Here is a 19,036-nt window from a genome sequence, read left to right as displayed (position 1 = left end):
TAGCATGTTGTGAATACACTAACTAGAAGAAATCAACTATAATGACCGAAATTTCCAAGATAGCAAGCGTATCGTTTATGAACCGAAACCAACGCGGTTTCTTGCTTATGCCTCTGTTACATGTGTTCATTGTATACGCTACGATATGAATACAAGAAGGAATGAAACGCTACAATAGTGTGGATAGGAATATTTTGATGTTGCTAATGTACAGGAGGATATGAGATGAGTGTTGAATCAACTGCTATAAGCGGCATAATAAAAATGAAGAAAAAACAACATTTCTTTCACTATTTGTTTGCCCTAAATAAAAAATCAAAAAAGGACTAAAAGTAAATAGTAACAAAAATACAACATCAAAAACTCATCAAGAATTTAAATAAAATAAAAAGTTTTAATATGTAATCAAAAGACTGTACAAACTTATATACGATCATACCATTCTCGTTATTTTACGTTTCTCATTGTTTGCAGTATGGATGTGTGTTAACGTCAATGCACTCAAAATAGGGAATTGCTTAGTTTTGTAATTTTAGTCGCTGCTCCTTCTCAGTGACATTTGATTATCTTACTGTAAGTTTATCTTTTTTCATCGATAGTGTCATTTATTGTGTCATTTACGGATCAAGAAATGTCTATATTAGATTGGGAGGAACGATCAACTAGATGCGAGGGCTAAATGAATTTTAGATAATCTACTCTGAGAAGGACAACATTTTCCTATTCATGAGCAAAAACTGAGAGGTTACACGTGGTAAATTCATAAATTTGTCGTATTTATTTTTGTGTTTTTCTATCGACAAAAAGATTACAAGTGTGTAAAGTTCAGATCTGTCTGGTTAATTGTTCAACAAGCGCCAAATGGCAAACTTATTATAACATTTAACGAATTTCTGTTTAGCCAGTACAGCCTATAGAATTTGCACTGTCGTGAGAATACTGCCACAACAATGTACTCCCTCAAATGATCGAGACAGTTTCTTCGTATAGCGTAAAGTACAAATTGTGAAACATTAAATCATGGCGTGAAACACTACACACATTTTCGGTGCTGTCCACGATTGGTGTGCATACCATTTTTCATGAAATAGTTTCTTTTGCAATCAAGGCAAATTTAAATAGTGAATGTTTCATAACACATGTAAACACAAAAGCAAAAGAACTGTGTTTAAATAGAGAACGACAAAACAAATTGGGAATAAGTTTAATAAATTCGCAATATTGGGTGTAACGTACCAATTCATGGCTAAATATAATAAATAATGTTTACGACAGATGCGTCAAACCAACTTGCGCAGAAATCAATAGCGACAATAATATAATAATAATAATAATAATGATAATAATAATATAAAACACGATAATGTTTATGTACGTTATGAACCAGTCTCTTAACTGGGAGGTTGATGTGCTGTTGAACGAACCGCATCGTTATGCTGACGCATAGCAACGGTTACGATGAAGGTATAATACATAATGGAGGGAAGCAACAAATACTTTCATAAGCCCTATGTGAACTATTGGGTCGGCTGGATAATATGGCGTTCTGCGCAATGTAGGTTCCTGATCTTTAAAACGAACATCTTTAAATCAGCCAGCGCTAGTTGTTGTTTGCATTTGTTGCTGTGTGGTTTGGATCGACGAAACAAAAATTGAAAATACGCCTAAATGGAAAGCAACTCCCATTATTGAAAGAACCTTCTGTTTTCCGTGCGTTCATTTGCGTTGGGCTTATCAGTATTTTCTTACTATTTTCGTTCGAGCGTTTCGTATTGATCGCATCACATTGCGCCGTGAATCCACGATCTCAGTGTTGAATATGTTGGTACGCTAGCATAATAGCTCAATTCCATCCGATTATACATTCCGTTTTTCACCGATAACCGATTTAGCTACTCTATGGCGTCTGACGTTCCTGCGTACAAAAATCTGCCTTTCAATTGGTTACATTTGGTACGAATTGGAGTCGTTATCAACACCTTTCAGACGTTCAGGATATACTATACTACAGTGTACACTCGCTATTGCTTATGCTACGCTGATGTATTACCGTGAGAAAGTTTGATTGAGATTGAATGTCTTGTGTATCATCTCATCACATCGGGCGTTTGCCAGGTGAGTTCGCGGAGGCAGCAAAAAATTCCATTTCCATTCGTGTATGGTTCGAACGGTCGAGTGTGAGATTGCGTATTACTGTGCGTGTGTGAAAGGGAAGGCGAATGTATGTTTGTGGGTATATATACGTATTTGTGTGATACGCTTTTCAACTATACTGCAAATATTAGCCGTATGCTCAATTCGTTACATATCTTGTTCCTGTTTAGACGCTTTCAATTATTCTGTTTGAAGCGCTTTCGAGAAACGTCGAACTTCGGTTGGGCCGATGCCATTTGCAGCCGATCAGCACACGGTGTTGTGCAATCAATCATACCATAGCGGTAGGCCAACTAACAAGACACTTCAAAAACAAATGGCCGTGCGACAACAGGCTCCCTCTAGGATATTAAAGACATCGTGAAAATTCAAGATAAACCCGCAACAATGTCTTCAAATATTAATCTACTGCCGGTGGTCGCAAAACCAATTTGTTAGCTTTAATGTGGCATTGATCGTTTTTGCGTCCTACTATCTCTCGGAAGGTACAGAGGGCTTTACGGGCCGGGATGTCGGGTGTGATCTCTGGAGCTAAAATCACACCCGCCACCCACCCACGGACGCTAATCTCGCCCAATGGCTTTGGCTCAACGCAATGTAACCGAAAAGCGGCGACAAACAGCGGGGCAACAGGAACAAAATGGAAGCTATTTTAATGCATTTGTGAGTGCGTGTTCGTTAGCTCGATTGCTATTCATTTTGCTTTCTAGTGTTCGACAGAGTGGCACATGACGGTGATCCAATTATGATGTGGAGAGAGTTTAGTAAAAAACCCTCTTAATAAGTGAATTGAACGTTAACGTCGACGCACGAATGTGTTTGGAAATCATTACAAATCCTGAGAATATCGCGACTTACAGGGAAAGGAACCGAATTGGAGGGATCGAAAATCGAACGAGATTGCGGAAGGTAATCTAGTTTTACACGCGACAAGAGATTATACAAATAGAATGCGCTTATTGCGCAATTTACGCAAGAAACCGTAATATAAAATAACGATAACTCTATGCAAAAGCTAAAACGAAGATTCAAATACAAAATGACGGCAAATGTACCTTTTTGGGCGGTTTCACAAGTTGACTATCGATTTGTTGTTTATACATCGGATCTCTCCATTCCAGAGATAGGGTAATTTTTTCACTTCGAATTCGCCCATTTTATCGGTGTTAAAATGCTTTTTTATCTTTAGTTACCTGTAATTCTACTGAAGCCCCGAGGTCAAACATCACAAACCGCAGTCGAAAAAATGAGATTGATTTTATAGCCTTTTTAAATCTCTTAAGGAACGGTTTGCGCGAACCGGTACGTTTGCATTTCAGCCCATAAAATGACACAAATTCTGATTTCCGATAAGTGTGATCGACATGACACGGTTTGTCCAGGTTGATCAAGTCAAGCTTGTCAGCCTGATTAAACATATAGCAATCGGTAGTTGGTAGCATTTCATTTATGTTAACCCTCAACATAGGCAGGCTTCTTCGTTTAAACTCGTGTTCCAATAGTTTCTCTTTTTTGTTACTACCATTTACAATATATTAAAACGTTGAGGAATTTTGATGGATTTTAGCTAGTTTTTGCATGACGTGTTTTTTATCAACTCGTACTTTAAGGATGTTTTTACTTTAAGTTTTGAGTGTGTAAAGGAAAAAATATAAGTATATTAATATGGTTGTATATATATTTGTTTTTTTTTTTGTCTAATAAGGGTTTGTTGGTTTTAAACGCTTTCAAACGTTTTGTTTGCATCGAGCTTCTTTCTTTCGTGCAGCAAAGGTGCCACCCGAGTTTGTGGATCAGGTCTTGGTGAAAGTGCTCTGCATCTGTCTTGTGTGTTGGTTTGTTTGTTGCTTTGTTAAATGTGTTGTTTTGTGTGCATATTATTGTAGCGCGATGTAGGATATTTTTAGCATGGAATTGCTCACTGCGCCTGCGGATCACATTGCAACAGCCGCACGATCGACGGATCACTCTTTGCGCCTTCGATGAACTCCTCCAGGCTCAGCTTGCCGTCCTTGTTGCGATCCATCTGACGGAAGATTTTGTCCGTCCGTTTCTCTGGTGTGCTCTCGTCTTCTGGCATCTTCATCACCGAGCCGACCATTTTATAGATGGCCTGTTGAACATTCCGGAGAGGAACACCACAAGACAGACCAAAAAACACAAATACACGAGGAAAAGATAGCGAAGAGAGAAAGAGATAAAAAAAGAAAGCGAGAGAGAAAAAAACCATAAAACGAACGAACGGGTAATAAAATTGAAACAAATGGAGTCCGAAAGCATGGGTAACCTTGGGAAGGTAGCACGCTCGTGAATGGCAAGGACTTGCATCCTTTCCATAGCCGCCCCATTTCGGTGCGGGTTGTTACGGGTAATTGTATTTCCGGCAGAGTTTGCCGACCGACTTACGGTAACAATTTCCAGCATTTCCTGGCGAGAGATGTATCCGTTACCGTCCAGGTCGTACATCGAGAACGCCCATTTCAGCTTCTGCTCCAATTTACCGCGCGATGTGACGCTCAGTGCACACAGGAACTCCCGGAAGTCAATCGTGCCATCACCGTTGGCGTCAAACGTCCTGAACACGTGCTCGGCGAACTAAGTTGGAAACGGTTTGGAAGAGTGATAGCACGTGTGGCGAGAATGCGGAAATGAGAAACAAAAAGAAAACAATATTTCCATTTTATATTTAGCAGATCAATCATCATTAATGAGGCCCGATTCTCATAGATTTTCATTTAAGAAAAAGAAGCGTCGCTTCCGAAATGTTTTCATCGTGCAGGCATTATTTCAATGGATTGAAATGGGACTCGTGAGCAACGGTGTTTCCACACCTACGTCTTATATTCAGTGGCATTGAAGGTGAACCATTTTTCATTGCCTGGCATAGAGAAAGCATTAACACTGAAAATATCCTATAGAGAAGAGAAAGAAAAGGAAAAAAGAATGGAGAATAAAATTCCCCTAAACCCTACCGCCAGAAGGGGGATCTAACGTGGACAAGTAATGCCAAATCCCTGAAGGTCATTTGTAACAAGGTCAAATCTAGCGTGTAAAAGCAAAACAGCGAGCGAATAAAACTATAAAAAAGCTAGACGTTTACAAAACAAATGAACCGAAAAATCAAACAACAATCGGCAGAAAAAAAATCCGCTGACCCGTGACCGCCAGATTTATTATTTTATTTTTGCCCTTTCGGTCAAATCTGGTTTCCCTTTCTAGGACCCGACCAGCAATTGGCAGCAAATTGAGCTCCACTAATGATGGCGAGGAAGTTAGGGATGGGTTTTGGTACCGTCGGGTGGGTAATGGCCGGAAGGCAATCAGGTTGATGCGGACACACGCAACACTTGATGAAACGTGGATAGAAATGATTGATTGTTCCTAATGTTTTATGCTCGATCAGTACTTGCGCGTATCGTTACTTTTACTGTTAATTAATATTATGGTAATTGGTTTCTGACGATGGTTTGCAAAGAGAATTTTGAAAGCAATCATTAAAAAAAATGGAAATTCTATACTATTGAAATTATAGACTCTGAGTAAAATTAGTGATCTTAATTGAATATAAAAATGCTAATAATAATAATTCGTTATTAACAATGTTATCTAACAGATAAAACTATTTGCTTTCTATCAAATATCTGAAAAAAGACATAAAAGTACACGTTTGATTAAAGGGCATGGCAAATGGAGGCGCCTGGTGTTTTACAGTAAAATCAATAGTTATGGGCTGGGAGGGATGTTAATTGCTTAAAAAGATTGATCAGTGACAATCATTCGTTATTAATTATATTGCCTAACAGGCAAAACCGTCTATCTTCTATCATAAATTTGACAAAAGTTACGAAACTACACGTTTGATGGAGACGCCTGGTGTTTTGTAGTAATATCTACAAAAACACAACCGCAACTAATGAAAAATTACAGTTAACTAGAAACACATTAAAAAGCTGTTACGCCATCCAGCGAGTGGTGACTTTTAATGAAAGATGAAACAATTCGCAACGCACCTGACCGGGCTCAGGAGAAAATATAAATAAATTTAATCTCAAACACTCCCAAAGCTCGAGCTAATTACGCGACGTCCGGTTGCATACAGATTGGATTGGCATAGCCCACGCGACGAGAACAAACGCTGGACGGCATCGCATGGGGATTAGAACTTTGCCGGTATCTTTCAAGGCGTTCGGTTGCCACGGTGCGCTCGAGAACCTGCGTACCCTCGACGAAGCTCTTCGATACGCGTTTCAGACAATCACTCCCATCCTAATCCACTCAGCTGGAATGAGCCTGGCGTTTTCCAATGAAACGTACAAACATGTGCGAGAAAACAGAGTTAAAAAAACTCTCACACATTCAACGAAAGTTGATTCAATTTCAAACAACTCCCGCCGAGAGACAAGCGTTCCTGCTTGTACGAGGACGACCACCTGCTGCTGTTGATGACGATGCCGGTTTGGACGACATGGAGCAGGAAAAAAACAAAAGCTTCAACGATAAGGATCAAACGATGCCTTTGCATAGTGGCATGCGCACGACGGCGTGTGCTTGTATAGCAACAATCGCGCCAATGTTGGATATTAGAGTTTGAATATTTTATCTGTTGTTGCCACATTTCAACATCAGCCCACTTTGCCAACGGCGAGTGTGAGCGTATGATTGGTGTCCGGTGCTGTTCATCTCCGAGGGATAGCTTATCCCCTTTTTTTAAAAGACCAGCATTTACATTAAACCCAAAATAAAAGGTAGCAATGCTGCTGATGCCAATTGAAAGGGAAGCAAAATCGGGAATACTCACCTTGCTCGCGTCGCCATACGGGAAAAAGTTACCATAGATTTTTTTGAACTCCTCTACCGATAGATGGCCGCTTGGGCAATCTTTGAGGAACCCTTTGTACCATTCCTGTATCTCAGCGTCTGTAAATGTAGAAAAATTTGAGTGTAAAATTATGCCGAAAGCCACGTGCATGTGATTTAAATGATAAATCGAAATTCAACAGCCGGATGCATATTGATTGCTAATGACAAAGGGAGCAACTGTGCTAGAAGATGATGGTGCAATGTCAATACGAACCGCGAATGCTCGAGCGACGTGTGTCAAAAACATATTTCATCTAAATCGCTGCTGTTTAGCTCTTAGACGGCTTCTTTGTCTACTGAACGGTGCTAAATAACAACAGAAAAACAAAAACCCCGATCCACCTATCTGTATACAAAGATCGCTATACAAACATTCCATCGCGAGGAAAATTTTCGAGCACACATCGCCGAAATCGAATAACGATTTGCTACCGGACCAGTGAATGACGGAACCATTGCTCGGGTGAGGCGAAATGAAAGATAGTACAATAATGCTGTATTAAGACGTTTGGGAAATCGTTCCGGAGCGGAAATTTATTGTTTCGAATTTGATTATTTATTTATCCGCATTCGTAAGCGGGCACACAAAATCGCGAGATGAAGGAAGGGGCTGAGACTGAAAAAAATCGAACAGCTTCACTAAAAGAATGAAACGAAGCGAAGAAAAGACCGTGCCACAACGGTAGGATGTTTTTGGGATTCGATCTAAAAGCCCTACAAAATGGGCACCAGCGGCAAACTGAGCCAGATGGTGAAAGAAGGACGTGGCGAAAAAGAAAAAAAAAACGATACGAACATGCACAAAAACACACACAAACCAAATGGCTAAGGAAGGAAGTTCTCTCTAGGTAGGCTGGGATAAATTCTTTTGAGATTTTTCGGCCAGCCATTTGTTGTTTTGTACTTTGTTATGGTACGGTTGTTGTTTTCGATTCGATCGCCCATTGGAGCATGATGCTGCAAAAGAAGAGTAATCGAATCGAACGGAACGAATGGAATGGAAATAAATATGTTATGTCCTCGAAAGTCAGAATTTCAGATGGTGGGTTCTGACGCTTGATGTTTTATTTCTCCCCCAAACGAGATGCCTATTCTAAATGATCCGCTTACCATTGATGGTAAATGGTTTATTATGTATCGATTCGACTAAATGGAACTCATCGGCTCAATTTCGATTAATATGAAGCACGGTTGAAAAACCTTTGCCTCGTTTTTGGGAGTTAGAAATTGGAAGCACGATGAATGGTGTATGTTTAGGGTTTTAAGATTTAAAGTAATACTGACTTATTTTAACTAGTTGAATAGAAATTTAGTGTTGACAATTGTGACTAAGTATTTTACAACAATGTGAGGCTTTCATTCAATCTACTCCACTTCACAATTTTCTCCAATACGGCGTTACTTCATTTGTTGTATTATTCAGTTCCATTGTTGTCCAGCCGTAACCTTTTGCCCGATCTCCGAAAATATGATAAACATTCCAATAATTTTTAAAAAAATGAAATAAACTCACGTGCAAATCTACATCTGTTCAAGAGAAGAGTCGATAGCATTTTGATAGCCATGATGGCATGTGTAGCTTAGAAGCAGCAAGTATATCAACGGCGTCCTCAACCTTCGAAACCGGAACTCAGACGATCGACAGCAAAATTGCACACAACATCGTTCACACAAATTAACGCTTCTCCGGTTTGGAGTTCCCCTTAGAAGGTTCTACGACGCGTACACTAAACGTGGTGCTGAAGATGGTCGAAGGTTTTCGTGGAATCTCGATCCTAATGAAAACGTGTCGAAAAAACATACCGGCCAAAGAAAACAGACACCCAGGCGTGATTTATCCCTTTCGCAGAGAAACGGATTAGCCGACCGAAATAGAGTCCCTTCCGGGCGATACCGTCCCAGTGGACCTTTTCCTCGTGCAGCGTTTCGTATCCGTTTCATTAACTTTGACCCACGGTTAATTCCGTACCCATCCCGTGGGAAAACCGGATTTCATGCGGCACATGAAGCAAAACCAAAACCAAAATACAAGGCATAGATTACTCTTCCACATTAGCCGCATTCAACGCAATGTGAGCGTGTTGCACCTTTTTTGCAGAGCGAGGATTTTTCCGGATCCGGAGGCATGGGATGGAAAATTCGTCTCTTGGTGGATAATATTTTCCTCGCCACACCTTACTTTACTTAGGTACATAAGTTCCATTTGGGGGAAAACCCAACGAGACCATGGGATGTAATTTTGTTTACCAAGCCGATGATTTTGAGTACCCTCTTTTCTTAGTCCCATCTCGCTCTCTTGAACGATCGCCTTATGAAGCGATAGAAGCTAATTAAGTTCGTGCCCATCGAGCCCTTGTTTCCAGCTATTACATCCCTGTGTTGAAGGCGTTGAAAGACTCTGTTTGTCTGAGCACCGCTGTTATCCATCTATCAGGACCAGGCGATAGAATTGATTGATAAATCGTCAAAAATATTAGTTCCTGAAATATGCCGCTCAACATTTCAGCCTGATTGAAATTGATAAAGGGCCAACGATCGCATCGCGATGATGGAATCGATTAATAATGGAGCTTCGCGTCGTGCCGGTTATCAGCGGCACGAGACGATGATTCAGCTTAATCATAAATAGGCCAAATCCGTCGAAGCGAGCTTTTATCATCTACTAAAAGGGCCCACGTCGTCTTCAGAGCAAATAATTGTCCAACTCACCTCCCTCTCCCTCCTCCGCCCACGCCATTACCGGCATGAACGTAACAAATACCAACCCCGACAGCTCTGTTATCTTCCCTTGAAGCTCCATTTGGGCAGCGACGCAATAAGCCACAATAACAAGAACGTCGTAAAAGCGCGCGCTGCGACGCATTGGGCAGAAAGAATCGTTAAGGGAATGGCCGATGCATCGCATACCATGACACGACCCTGTCAAACCCGGTGTGGACTTTTATGAGCCCCCGAAGCGTTCGATTTAATGAGCCATACGCTGAGACTCGAATAATCAGGCCCAGCCAAGGCCGAGGAGTGTGGAGTACGGGTCAACATGGGCCGCCGAAGCAGTCCGGGATTAATGGAAGGAGTGCTGGCCCCCGTGGGCTGTCCGAAATCCTTCGTCCACCAGGGTGCGTGGACCTTGATTGATGATCGAGGTTTGCCTCGACCATTCCACAACCGTCCAACCTATGCGTGTGTGGTGGAGCTTCTGGGGCTTGGTATATTGACCCGATGAAAGAAGAAACGAAAACACCTCCTGCAAAAGGACACCTCCCGTGCCAGGGAGAGTGCGTGTGAGTTCAGCTTGAAGCTTTCACTGACGGAATAATTTACGCTGCTGAAGGTCGTTTCGATAGTGCACAGGCTTTCGGGGTTGCTGTTAAAGGATGCATGAACGTGGTGGTGCAGGATACTGGGTTCGCTTTTGAAATGTAGTTTTTTTTTTTCACGGCGCACCGGAACGGAAACTGGATTTATTTGATTGAAGAAGATGTCGACAGTGCCGCGACCAAGGGCGAACCGAACGATAGTGATCGAAACACAGCGAGCATCACGTGGAGGAAGAATGGCAAGCGAAAACGTACAGGAAAAGGAAGCAGGAAATGTATTTCCTGTTGAACGAGCCATGTATCTGCTATTGACGCGGTTTCATTCGAGCATCCGATGCCGTTTTGGTTGAATTTCCTTTCCTTTTTTTTATTGTTTCAACCAGACCATTTTGCGTTTTTACTTTAAGGTGACCATTAAAACGAGACTTTACACGAACAGATTTCAACTTTCGTAAATGATTTAGGATTGAACATGTATTAAAACAATTTTCTTTTATAACAACATTGCATGGGAATCCTATTTTCGCAGATCTCTACCGAATGAAGCAACAGAAAATTTAAAAAAAATGACTGGATAAAACACATCAAATGATTTCTCGAGCTCATGATTACGTAGATTGTGTCAATTAACGGAAAATAATTGATAAATCAATACTCTAACGCTGGTCGAACATTGTCGTTCGCAGTGTAAAAGGTGATTGCTCCAATTTGAATAAATATCAATTTGATCAGATCTTAATCTGATGACTATATGATTGCATATCATGTTTAATTAAATTGATCATCAAATGAAATGTTTACAAATTGAAGCCATAGGAACATTTTGTCAAATACTACACATCAAAATATAGGCAAATGAAGGCGTTTCTCTGTAGCAATTGCCTTCAAAGATAATAAGTGTTACAATCACTTTCTCAATGCAATCCAATTGCTCATTGTGTAACATGGAACAGTATTAACGTGGCGTATTACTATTTCGAAAAATAAACTTCCGACTAATGGTACAGTGTGAGGATAATAATATGCTAAAAGCAGTACCACGACATGTTATGCACATTTATATAATTAAATATGTTTGCTACCTCCAATTACGGAGCGCACCACATCCGTGGGAAGAGGCAAACAGGGCTCCGATAATTAAGTTGTGCATTGGAATAAAAACATCGAAATGCCACATTGCGGATGGTAGATAACGGTTCTGCCCCATGTCAGGTCGCATTTTAGGAAACTTTCCGTTTTTCCTTTTTACGACAGCGTTTGTCAATTAATGCCTCTCCGATCCGCTCCATTTCACGCTCTCAACGAACGGACATTTTTCTTTTCGCGTTCCCTCTGTTCTTGACCACCATGTCTGTGTTGCGAATCCCTGCAAGGAACGCCAACAGAGTGTGGTTTAAGGACGATGAATGAGTCTCCGAGTGCGATAAAAAACGCGGCGTCGCGCACTTCAAGAACCCGTAATGAATAATAATATCCGGCAATGATAACGTCCACCGTGCCTTCAGTCCGGATGTTTGCTAAGATACTCTAAGATACTGCTAAGATGCTCGCACATGAGCGAGGGAACGCAAAAATACCCGACCTATCCACCGTGTCTTGGTCCACCTGCCGTGCCAACGTACCTGAGAATTCTGTGTTCTGCTTCAGATCCTCCAGCACCTCCGGCTTCAGTTTGCTGTTTTGCTTGCCCATTTTGTGATTGTGTGTACGAGTCCGGGAAGCGCTGTTTGGTGGATGGGGTCGGATTTGGTGTTTCCGAAGCTGCTCGCTTGTGGTTCGAGGAATCTAACCGAGGAATAGCTGCGTTGTTCGAACTCAGCGGGCAAAACGCTCTTCTTGGTTGGATCTGCCGTCGGCTCAAATATAAATGATTAAAGCACTCGACGGATGCCACGTCGCCTCTGGTGGCTTCCTTTCGTGGCGGTTCGGTTACGGTGTCGTATTTTTTCCTTCCTTCTTGCTATCCGCAATGTTTTGCTGTCTTTTAATGAGGTTTTGTGTGTTACGTCCGTGTTTCGTGTATCACACTCGCACTCTGGAATGCACTCCTTCGGCGGAGTTACACTTTTCAATTTCTTAATTAGAAAAGAATGGCAACGATTTAGATCATCCACACCACCACCCTGTGAGGTCTGGTGCTTCGTCCGGTGACGTCAATTGCGTCCCAAGTTAAGCCTGCCGTTACAAGATGAAACTCCGATTGGGATTAGATTACGAGGATGCGAAGCTGTGAAGCCAATCCCCGGGTTTCTGTGGTGCCGGCACCGGAGCTACGTTTCAGTTGGCGCTTTCTTGATCCTCTGTTCTGAGATGGGGGAGCCGTCTTCGTTGCTGAATGCTGTACGATGCGGAATGCCGGAAACATTAGCCAGGAAATGGAGGAAAAAGAAAAGAAAAAAGAAATTAAATAACCTAGCTTGATCGGTGCTTTTCTGTTATTACTCTGGTTATTAATGATTTTCCCACTTCAACCTCGATTGCCAAGCGGATTTTTCGCACATCAACGTGATGGTCCGTTCGTTACACGCTTTAAGATTAAGACGCTCGAGCGTAGCGTTCACTTGCTGCTTTGTGGTTCTGGCAACTCAAACACACTTATGTTTTAATTTTTTTCTCTCTACATTGCTTCTTAAATTCTATTTCAACTTCTGAAGGTAGACATTTCTTTCGTATGGATGTGCGGGTTTTGCAAAATCCGTGAGTTCTTGCTTAGGGAATCATTCAACAACTTCACCCAAAATTAAGCAATTCGATTGCCCCAGTCCGTAATTGACCTTTTCGCGTTTAATCATCGTTCAGTTTGAAGATTATACTGGTACGAAATGGTGCTCCCGAGTGGTGGCTCATTGCCAATCGACATTACCGTTCGCAGATCCTTCAGATCCGCAGATCTACAATGTTTCTGGAAAAAAGGATTTATTGCTAATTGTGCGCAAGCAAACGATAAAAGCACGGTGCGGGCTAAAAATAGTTGTTTTTTCAAAGGTTGCGGAAACCATCACTTCTCGTAAGCCTTGTCGAGTTCAATTTCCCACGTAACTGATAACGACACGGTTACATAAAAGCTGAGATACAACCTAATTCAACAGCAATAAGAACGAACAAACAATACTATTCTTCGATTTGAGTATATTGCGCAAGATTATTTGCAGCTGGAAACAGAAAATCGACATTACATTTATTCTGGACGCTTTTGAGAACAAAAAAATTATTATGCACCTCGTATTTCAAGTTTTTAATATTCATCAAGAAAAATAAAATTGAAAAAAATAGAAATTTTAAAGAATATACTATTGTTTGCAAACTATCAACAATTATTTTAACAGTTCTGCAAAGGAAGCAAATGATTAAAATAAGGATTTTCTCAATGGAAAAGGCCAGCTGGCCTATAGAAGTTAATACACCATAGCTTTAAGATAAATCGATTTAGTACAGAATGTCGATTTTTTTCGCCCTTCAACACCTAATATGAAACAGATGGATTGAAACAAAGTGGCAATGGTGGTTCCCTCATGGCAAAATACATACACTGACTGATGATGGATCGGATGTCGCATCCGTTCGAGCATACTATTGTTTCCTGACCATATTTCCCCACGGCATGTGATGGTCTCCCTTGATCTTCCCTCTAGAGCATTTATTCCGCGGTGCAGGCAATGGTAGACTAATTGAATCTTAACATCGCTTCTTTTCTCCCCATAAAGACTCCTAACGCAGTGACTCTGGAAGCGGCATCGAGCTTGTGTATTCCAGGCCATCCGGTAAAACGCATCTTCCTCATCCGCCTGCAACCGGAAAGTGTGGCAAACTTCACAGCAGCTGTGGTGCTTTCGCTGATGAGGTTATATACTAGTCGACTAGAGCATTGTGCAGGTCAAATTCAATTTCCACTAATACCGAACGGACGCTGCTGCATCAGCGGATCCTTAGGGGGAAAGCTGATGTATCATTTGTTAATGCATTTGCAAAAGCCTTCAAGAGAATTTTATCCCACTTTGTGCTAAACGCACTGTTGTCTTCACTGCATCTGGGACTGACAGTGATGTGGGGGCAGAATGTTTTACAAAGCAAATGCTGAAGCTCCCTCGCCTCGATAAGTTAAGGCTTTCTTCTAACATTTACAGCTTTTGTTTGATGCATCCGATACAAAACATGTGGTGGAATTTGTGAGTAAAGAAAACTTTTCTTTTTCACGAAAGTAAAGCGTTTATGGTTTCCCTCAGAGCTACATTATTTATGCAAAGCAGAAGTTTTATTGAATACTGTGAACATACGAACATGCCAAGTCGTCTAATAAACATGATGTCAGTCGAATAGTGACACGTGTTCCGTCCCATAAGCCACGAAATAAGGGCTATCCATTTAGCTTGTTTGTTCTAGTGCTTCGGTTGTTTGTTCGTTTTGATGCTTGGGTTGTTAGTTCTCTTGTGTAGCATTGTAGGTTGTGAAAACATTTCTTAATGATGGTTTTCTGGGTTAGATTTTCGCTAGCTTGATTACCAACGTCGTTGGCATCAACCGCGGATGTCATATCGATGACGTTTAGCAATAAACTTCGTCCACGATTCCAATCCACATTTGCTTATTTTTTAGCTATTGCCGTAGTTAAATTTGAGTAGATGTTAAGCATTAATTACTCAACCGATTGTTGAATATTACTATATATTACCTCGAGAAAACAAACTAGTTTATGATGCACAAATTATGTGCAACATAAAGAAGTGAAGTTTTCATTGTCCCTTCTCACAAGCTCTCCCAATTTTGACAAAGCAATTTTAAACACAAAACGTGTAAGCGTATACAGAAATCTTCAAGATGAAAGTAAATTCATCGATGTTGCGTTCGTTTAAAGTTAAAACATGAATTTTATTTCGAAAACGATTGAAAACAGGCTTTTATTCTGAAAAGGGGATGTTCATACAGGCGACGACAATAACGACGAGATCCGGGGGAATCTAGGAAGGGTGCTTTTTTTTGTTTGTTTTGAATTTTGTTTCCGTCAAAACACTTTTCAATTTCTTTGCCGGATATCGATGGTTATGTGTTTGTGTGTGTGTTGTGAGAAAATTGTCCTTTAAAGGTTAATGATTTAAGTCACGAAAAATAAACTAAACACAGCCAGTAGAAAAATGTAAAAAACTAGCGAAAGCGCATATTACTTTGTTTTTCTTCATCTAGGAAAGATTTTCCTTACCATTTTAAGCTTTTTTTGCTTAGTAGTAATGTTTGTTTTGTTTTGTTTATTCTTGTTTACAAATGCATGAACTTTGCATCGTTTGTGTACCTGTCTGCAGTAATGCTTTGTTTTCCTTGATTTTTTGTATTATTATTCTTCAATGAAAAATGAAATCATCCCATAACGAAGTCACACTTGCGCTATGTTATAATTTTGTAGCATTTCCACACCGTCGCGTGAACACGGCTTGCGAGTGCATACTAGTTCTCACTATTTCGTAAAAAGGAATCAGGTAGAACTGCATAAGGTTGCATTCTCTGTGTGTATGTGTAAGTGTACGTGTATTATTATAAGTATAAGTTTTTTTTCTGATTTGGATTTTGCGGGTTTGCGATTTACGCTAGCGTTTAAATTTATAGTTTATACGTGTACAATCTTTGCTCTATTCCTCGGACATAGTACCATACGCTATCGAAAACTATCGTTTGCTTATCGTTCCAAAGTACCGCGATACATTCTCGAATGGAATTTTACACATTTAGAGTGAAGAGTGTGCTGCGATTAAATTGTTTGAATATTTCGGAGTCTTCCACCACTACCGATTGTGCCGTTTTGCTTCATACTCCTGCGCTGGCTAACAGGCGGCCTACACCCTGGGGGAATGGGGAATGATTTGTTTCGCGTATGAGGCGTGTACCAAGGAGGAAAATATTTTGCTGCTCCTGGTGCGCGCACGCGTTATGTTTTCTTTGTGCTAGTAGACACCAGTTGAACTTGTGCAAAAATGACTATTTTGTTGTCATGCTTATCCATTCGTTTTTCTTCTCTTTATTTATTAATTATGAGTTTTTTTCTCGAATTTGACATCTAGTATTTGTTTGTTTGTTTGGTTGCTTTCGTATGTGAGTGCAAGTTTTTCATAATGCCGTGTTGTTGTTCACTTATTTGTAACGCTTTTTTCATTAGCTGTCGGACTACTTACCATCCCAATATCGCTATGTGGAATAATGCTTTGATTTAGTTTCCTAATGCTCTATGCATTTTGTTAGGACTGGGGCGTGTGTTTGGGTTACTCTTTTTGTCTCATTTGTATTATATAAATGTATCAACAGTAGTGCTCTTAGCTTCAATCAGCGGGATTTTTCAGGTGCAACTTTGCGTTTGTTCTGGATTCGGTTGCAGGGGATTCAGCTACATTGTTTAAGATTTCCATGTTTGCTTGTAAGCGATTTTGGTCAATTCAACTCGGTTAAAGTGTATGTTGTAGATCCATATCTAAATAGCTGCTGTTATTGCTAGGAGTCATTGTATCCCTTATTTCATACCTTCATCCCACCCATCAAACAATTAAGTTCATTCTTCCGATAAACAATTCTTGCATAATAGAACAACAGCTCGAGAAATGATATGATCGACGAATCAATCAAATGAAACCAAAACATACTAAATCGATAACCCAAGATTCAGTGTTTGATTAAACTGTAGACAAAAATGTAAAACCATGAAATGAATGTGTTTGTCAACATGAAATATACACATCTGTTGTGCGATCACCCCATTTAGGATGTATGGAACATATGCATCATGGGAATAAAATCGGTTTGTGGAACTAAGACCACAAATTTAATACATTGTATAATATCTGAACTAAATTTCTCCCTTTGTTTACCCATTGAAAAAGAAATTCACGAAATGCTCGGAGCAATTTAATAAGTAAATTCGCATCGAACAACAAGCCTATTAGGCACAGCTTGGAAAAAAAGAAAAGTCATTCGTAGTATGAACATTGTGATCGTTTACCATGCAGCCCTTGATTGAGCACCAAAAAGAAGCATTGAAACGACGGTTGAATAAAGACAAGGGAAAATATAGAATTACCCCTTAGGCCCTTAAAACCTAGCATCGTAGCTCATCTTTGCCTACATAGAACAAGTTATGATCCTGCTCACCTCATAAAGAGACTAGGAGAGAGAGAGAGAGAGAGAGAGAGAGAGAGAGAGCGAGAGAGAGGGGAGGGGGAGAGGAGAGAGATATAGAGAAAAGAAAGCGACAACGGACGAACATTTGTATTGACTATCAAATGGCTTGCATAATCCGATTATTTGAAAACTGCAAATCACTTTTGCCGATGGTTGATTCAATAGCGAACATAAATGTAAAAAGATCCCTTTACACAATATTTGGCATAGTAAAAACACCATGATGGAATCGTAGCGTTGCCGCCGTACTATATGACGATGGACGTATTATCGAGGTTAACATACAGAATTTTACTGATCGACGACGATAATATGGTTTGGCGTTTTTCCATACCCAAGGACCTTTACCTCACATTACGATACTTTCCCCCTTGGTCGTAGAATGATTTATCGCGCACGTTTCATTGCCATTTTATGCTACGCGATTGGCCATGGCGCTCTCGATTCCATATGCTCGTCCAAGATTATGGGTAAACGGTATTTGCATTTTATTTGTTAACCAATAAGAATGACACCAGTGACCTTGGCATGAGATTGTGCTTATTCTAGCGAAATGCGTTACGGTTAACTCTTAAAACAACGTATCGACGGTTATGAACGGTAAACATAAACGCCCGAATCGTTTGTTTGGAAGAAAGTATCCAATATTTAATATTCCCACAATAAGAGAGCACATACATTCAGGTTAAAGCGTTAGTATTTTAAACATGTTGTTCGTGGTTTCAAGAAGTATATGATAATGCACGAAAACTAAACAGCACATGATTTGATCAAAAAGTAAAGGAAACATATGTGATTCGATCGAAAATATGTTACAAATTAAAAATATCAATTGTTCTCTTGCTACTTGATATAAAATACATCAGAAAATAGTGATGAAAATCTCTAAAAACAGCTTATACATGCCTCTATGGCAATAGCAAGCCATTGCAACTCATATTCAACTAGAATCATATATAAAACAATTCAAGAAATATAAATCCTTTTCTTGGTATAAAAGAAAACACAATAAGAACACAACAAAAACAAAATTCAACAACAACAAAAATTTTTACAAACAAATTTCCATCCGTAACCACTAAATAGAAAAGAGTAAGAATAATTTTTTTCCCTTTATAGAGTAATCTCGATGTAGGAATGAAGCATTTATAATGGTAAACGTTCTAAAAATAAGCCAAAATACGAGTCCTGCACGAATCCACGGTTCTGTACGGTTCCACAAGAATATATATGAACACGCACACATACTGGTAAGGGAAGAAGAAGGCGTTTGCCATTAATGGTATTGACTGCTCATGAGTCCGAACTCATTGTCAGTTGAATGGCAAAAGATAAATCAAATATCCAGGTCATATATCTCGAATTTCGTCAAATGATTTCATGCCAGTTAGTCAGATCTTTTATTTAACTAAATGTATGAATCTTCAAAATACTACTTTCCGGACCAATGGTCTGTGATTTATCTTCCAAAGATAAAATCCCAGCCAGTAACACTGTTATATGTTCCAAGCATTTTGTCATGTCCTCAGAACGTCGGAACCAGAATCTAG

The 19,036-nt window shown here is 40.1% G+C and overlaps 1 protein-coding gene across 2 annotated transcripts in view; it reads right to left on the bottom strand.

The window, feature by feature from the left end:
- Window positions 1-428: 428 nt before the first annotated feature.
- Window positions 429-19,036, bottom strand: part of LOC128725441 (neurocalcin homolog) — a 102,027-nt gene continuing 83,419 nt past the window's right edge. For both annotated transcript variants that reach the window (XM_053819184.1, XM_053819183.1), the window contains exons 2-5: window positions 11,954-12,669; window positions 6,953-7,071; window positions 4,561-4,749; window positions 429-4,267 (exon numbers count right to left, since the gene is read on the bottom strand). In XM_053819184.1, the coding sequence (XP_053675159.1) occupies window positions 4,073-4,267; window positions 4,561-4,749; window positions 6,953-7,071; window positions 11,954-12,023 (573 nt within the window). In that variant the 5' untranslated portion in view covers window positions 12,024-12,669 and the 3' untranslated portion in view covers window positions 429-4,072. The remainder of the gene's footprint in view (window positions 4,268-4,560; window positions 4,750-6,952; window positions 7,072-11,953; window positions 12,670-19,036) is intronic.

Source organism: Anopheles nili, chromosome 3 (assembly GCF_943737925.1).
Source record: "Anopheles nili chromosome 3, idAnoNiliSN_F5_01, whole genome shotgun sequence".
In the NCBI taxonomy this organism is placed as follows: Eukaryota; Metazoa; Arthropoda; class Insecta; order Diptera; family Culicidae; genus Anopheles; species Anopheles nili.
The sequence above is the reverse complement of the archived record's forward strand: the minus strand, read 5'-3'. Positions and strand labels throughout refer to the sequence as shown.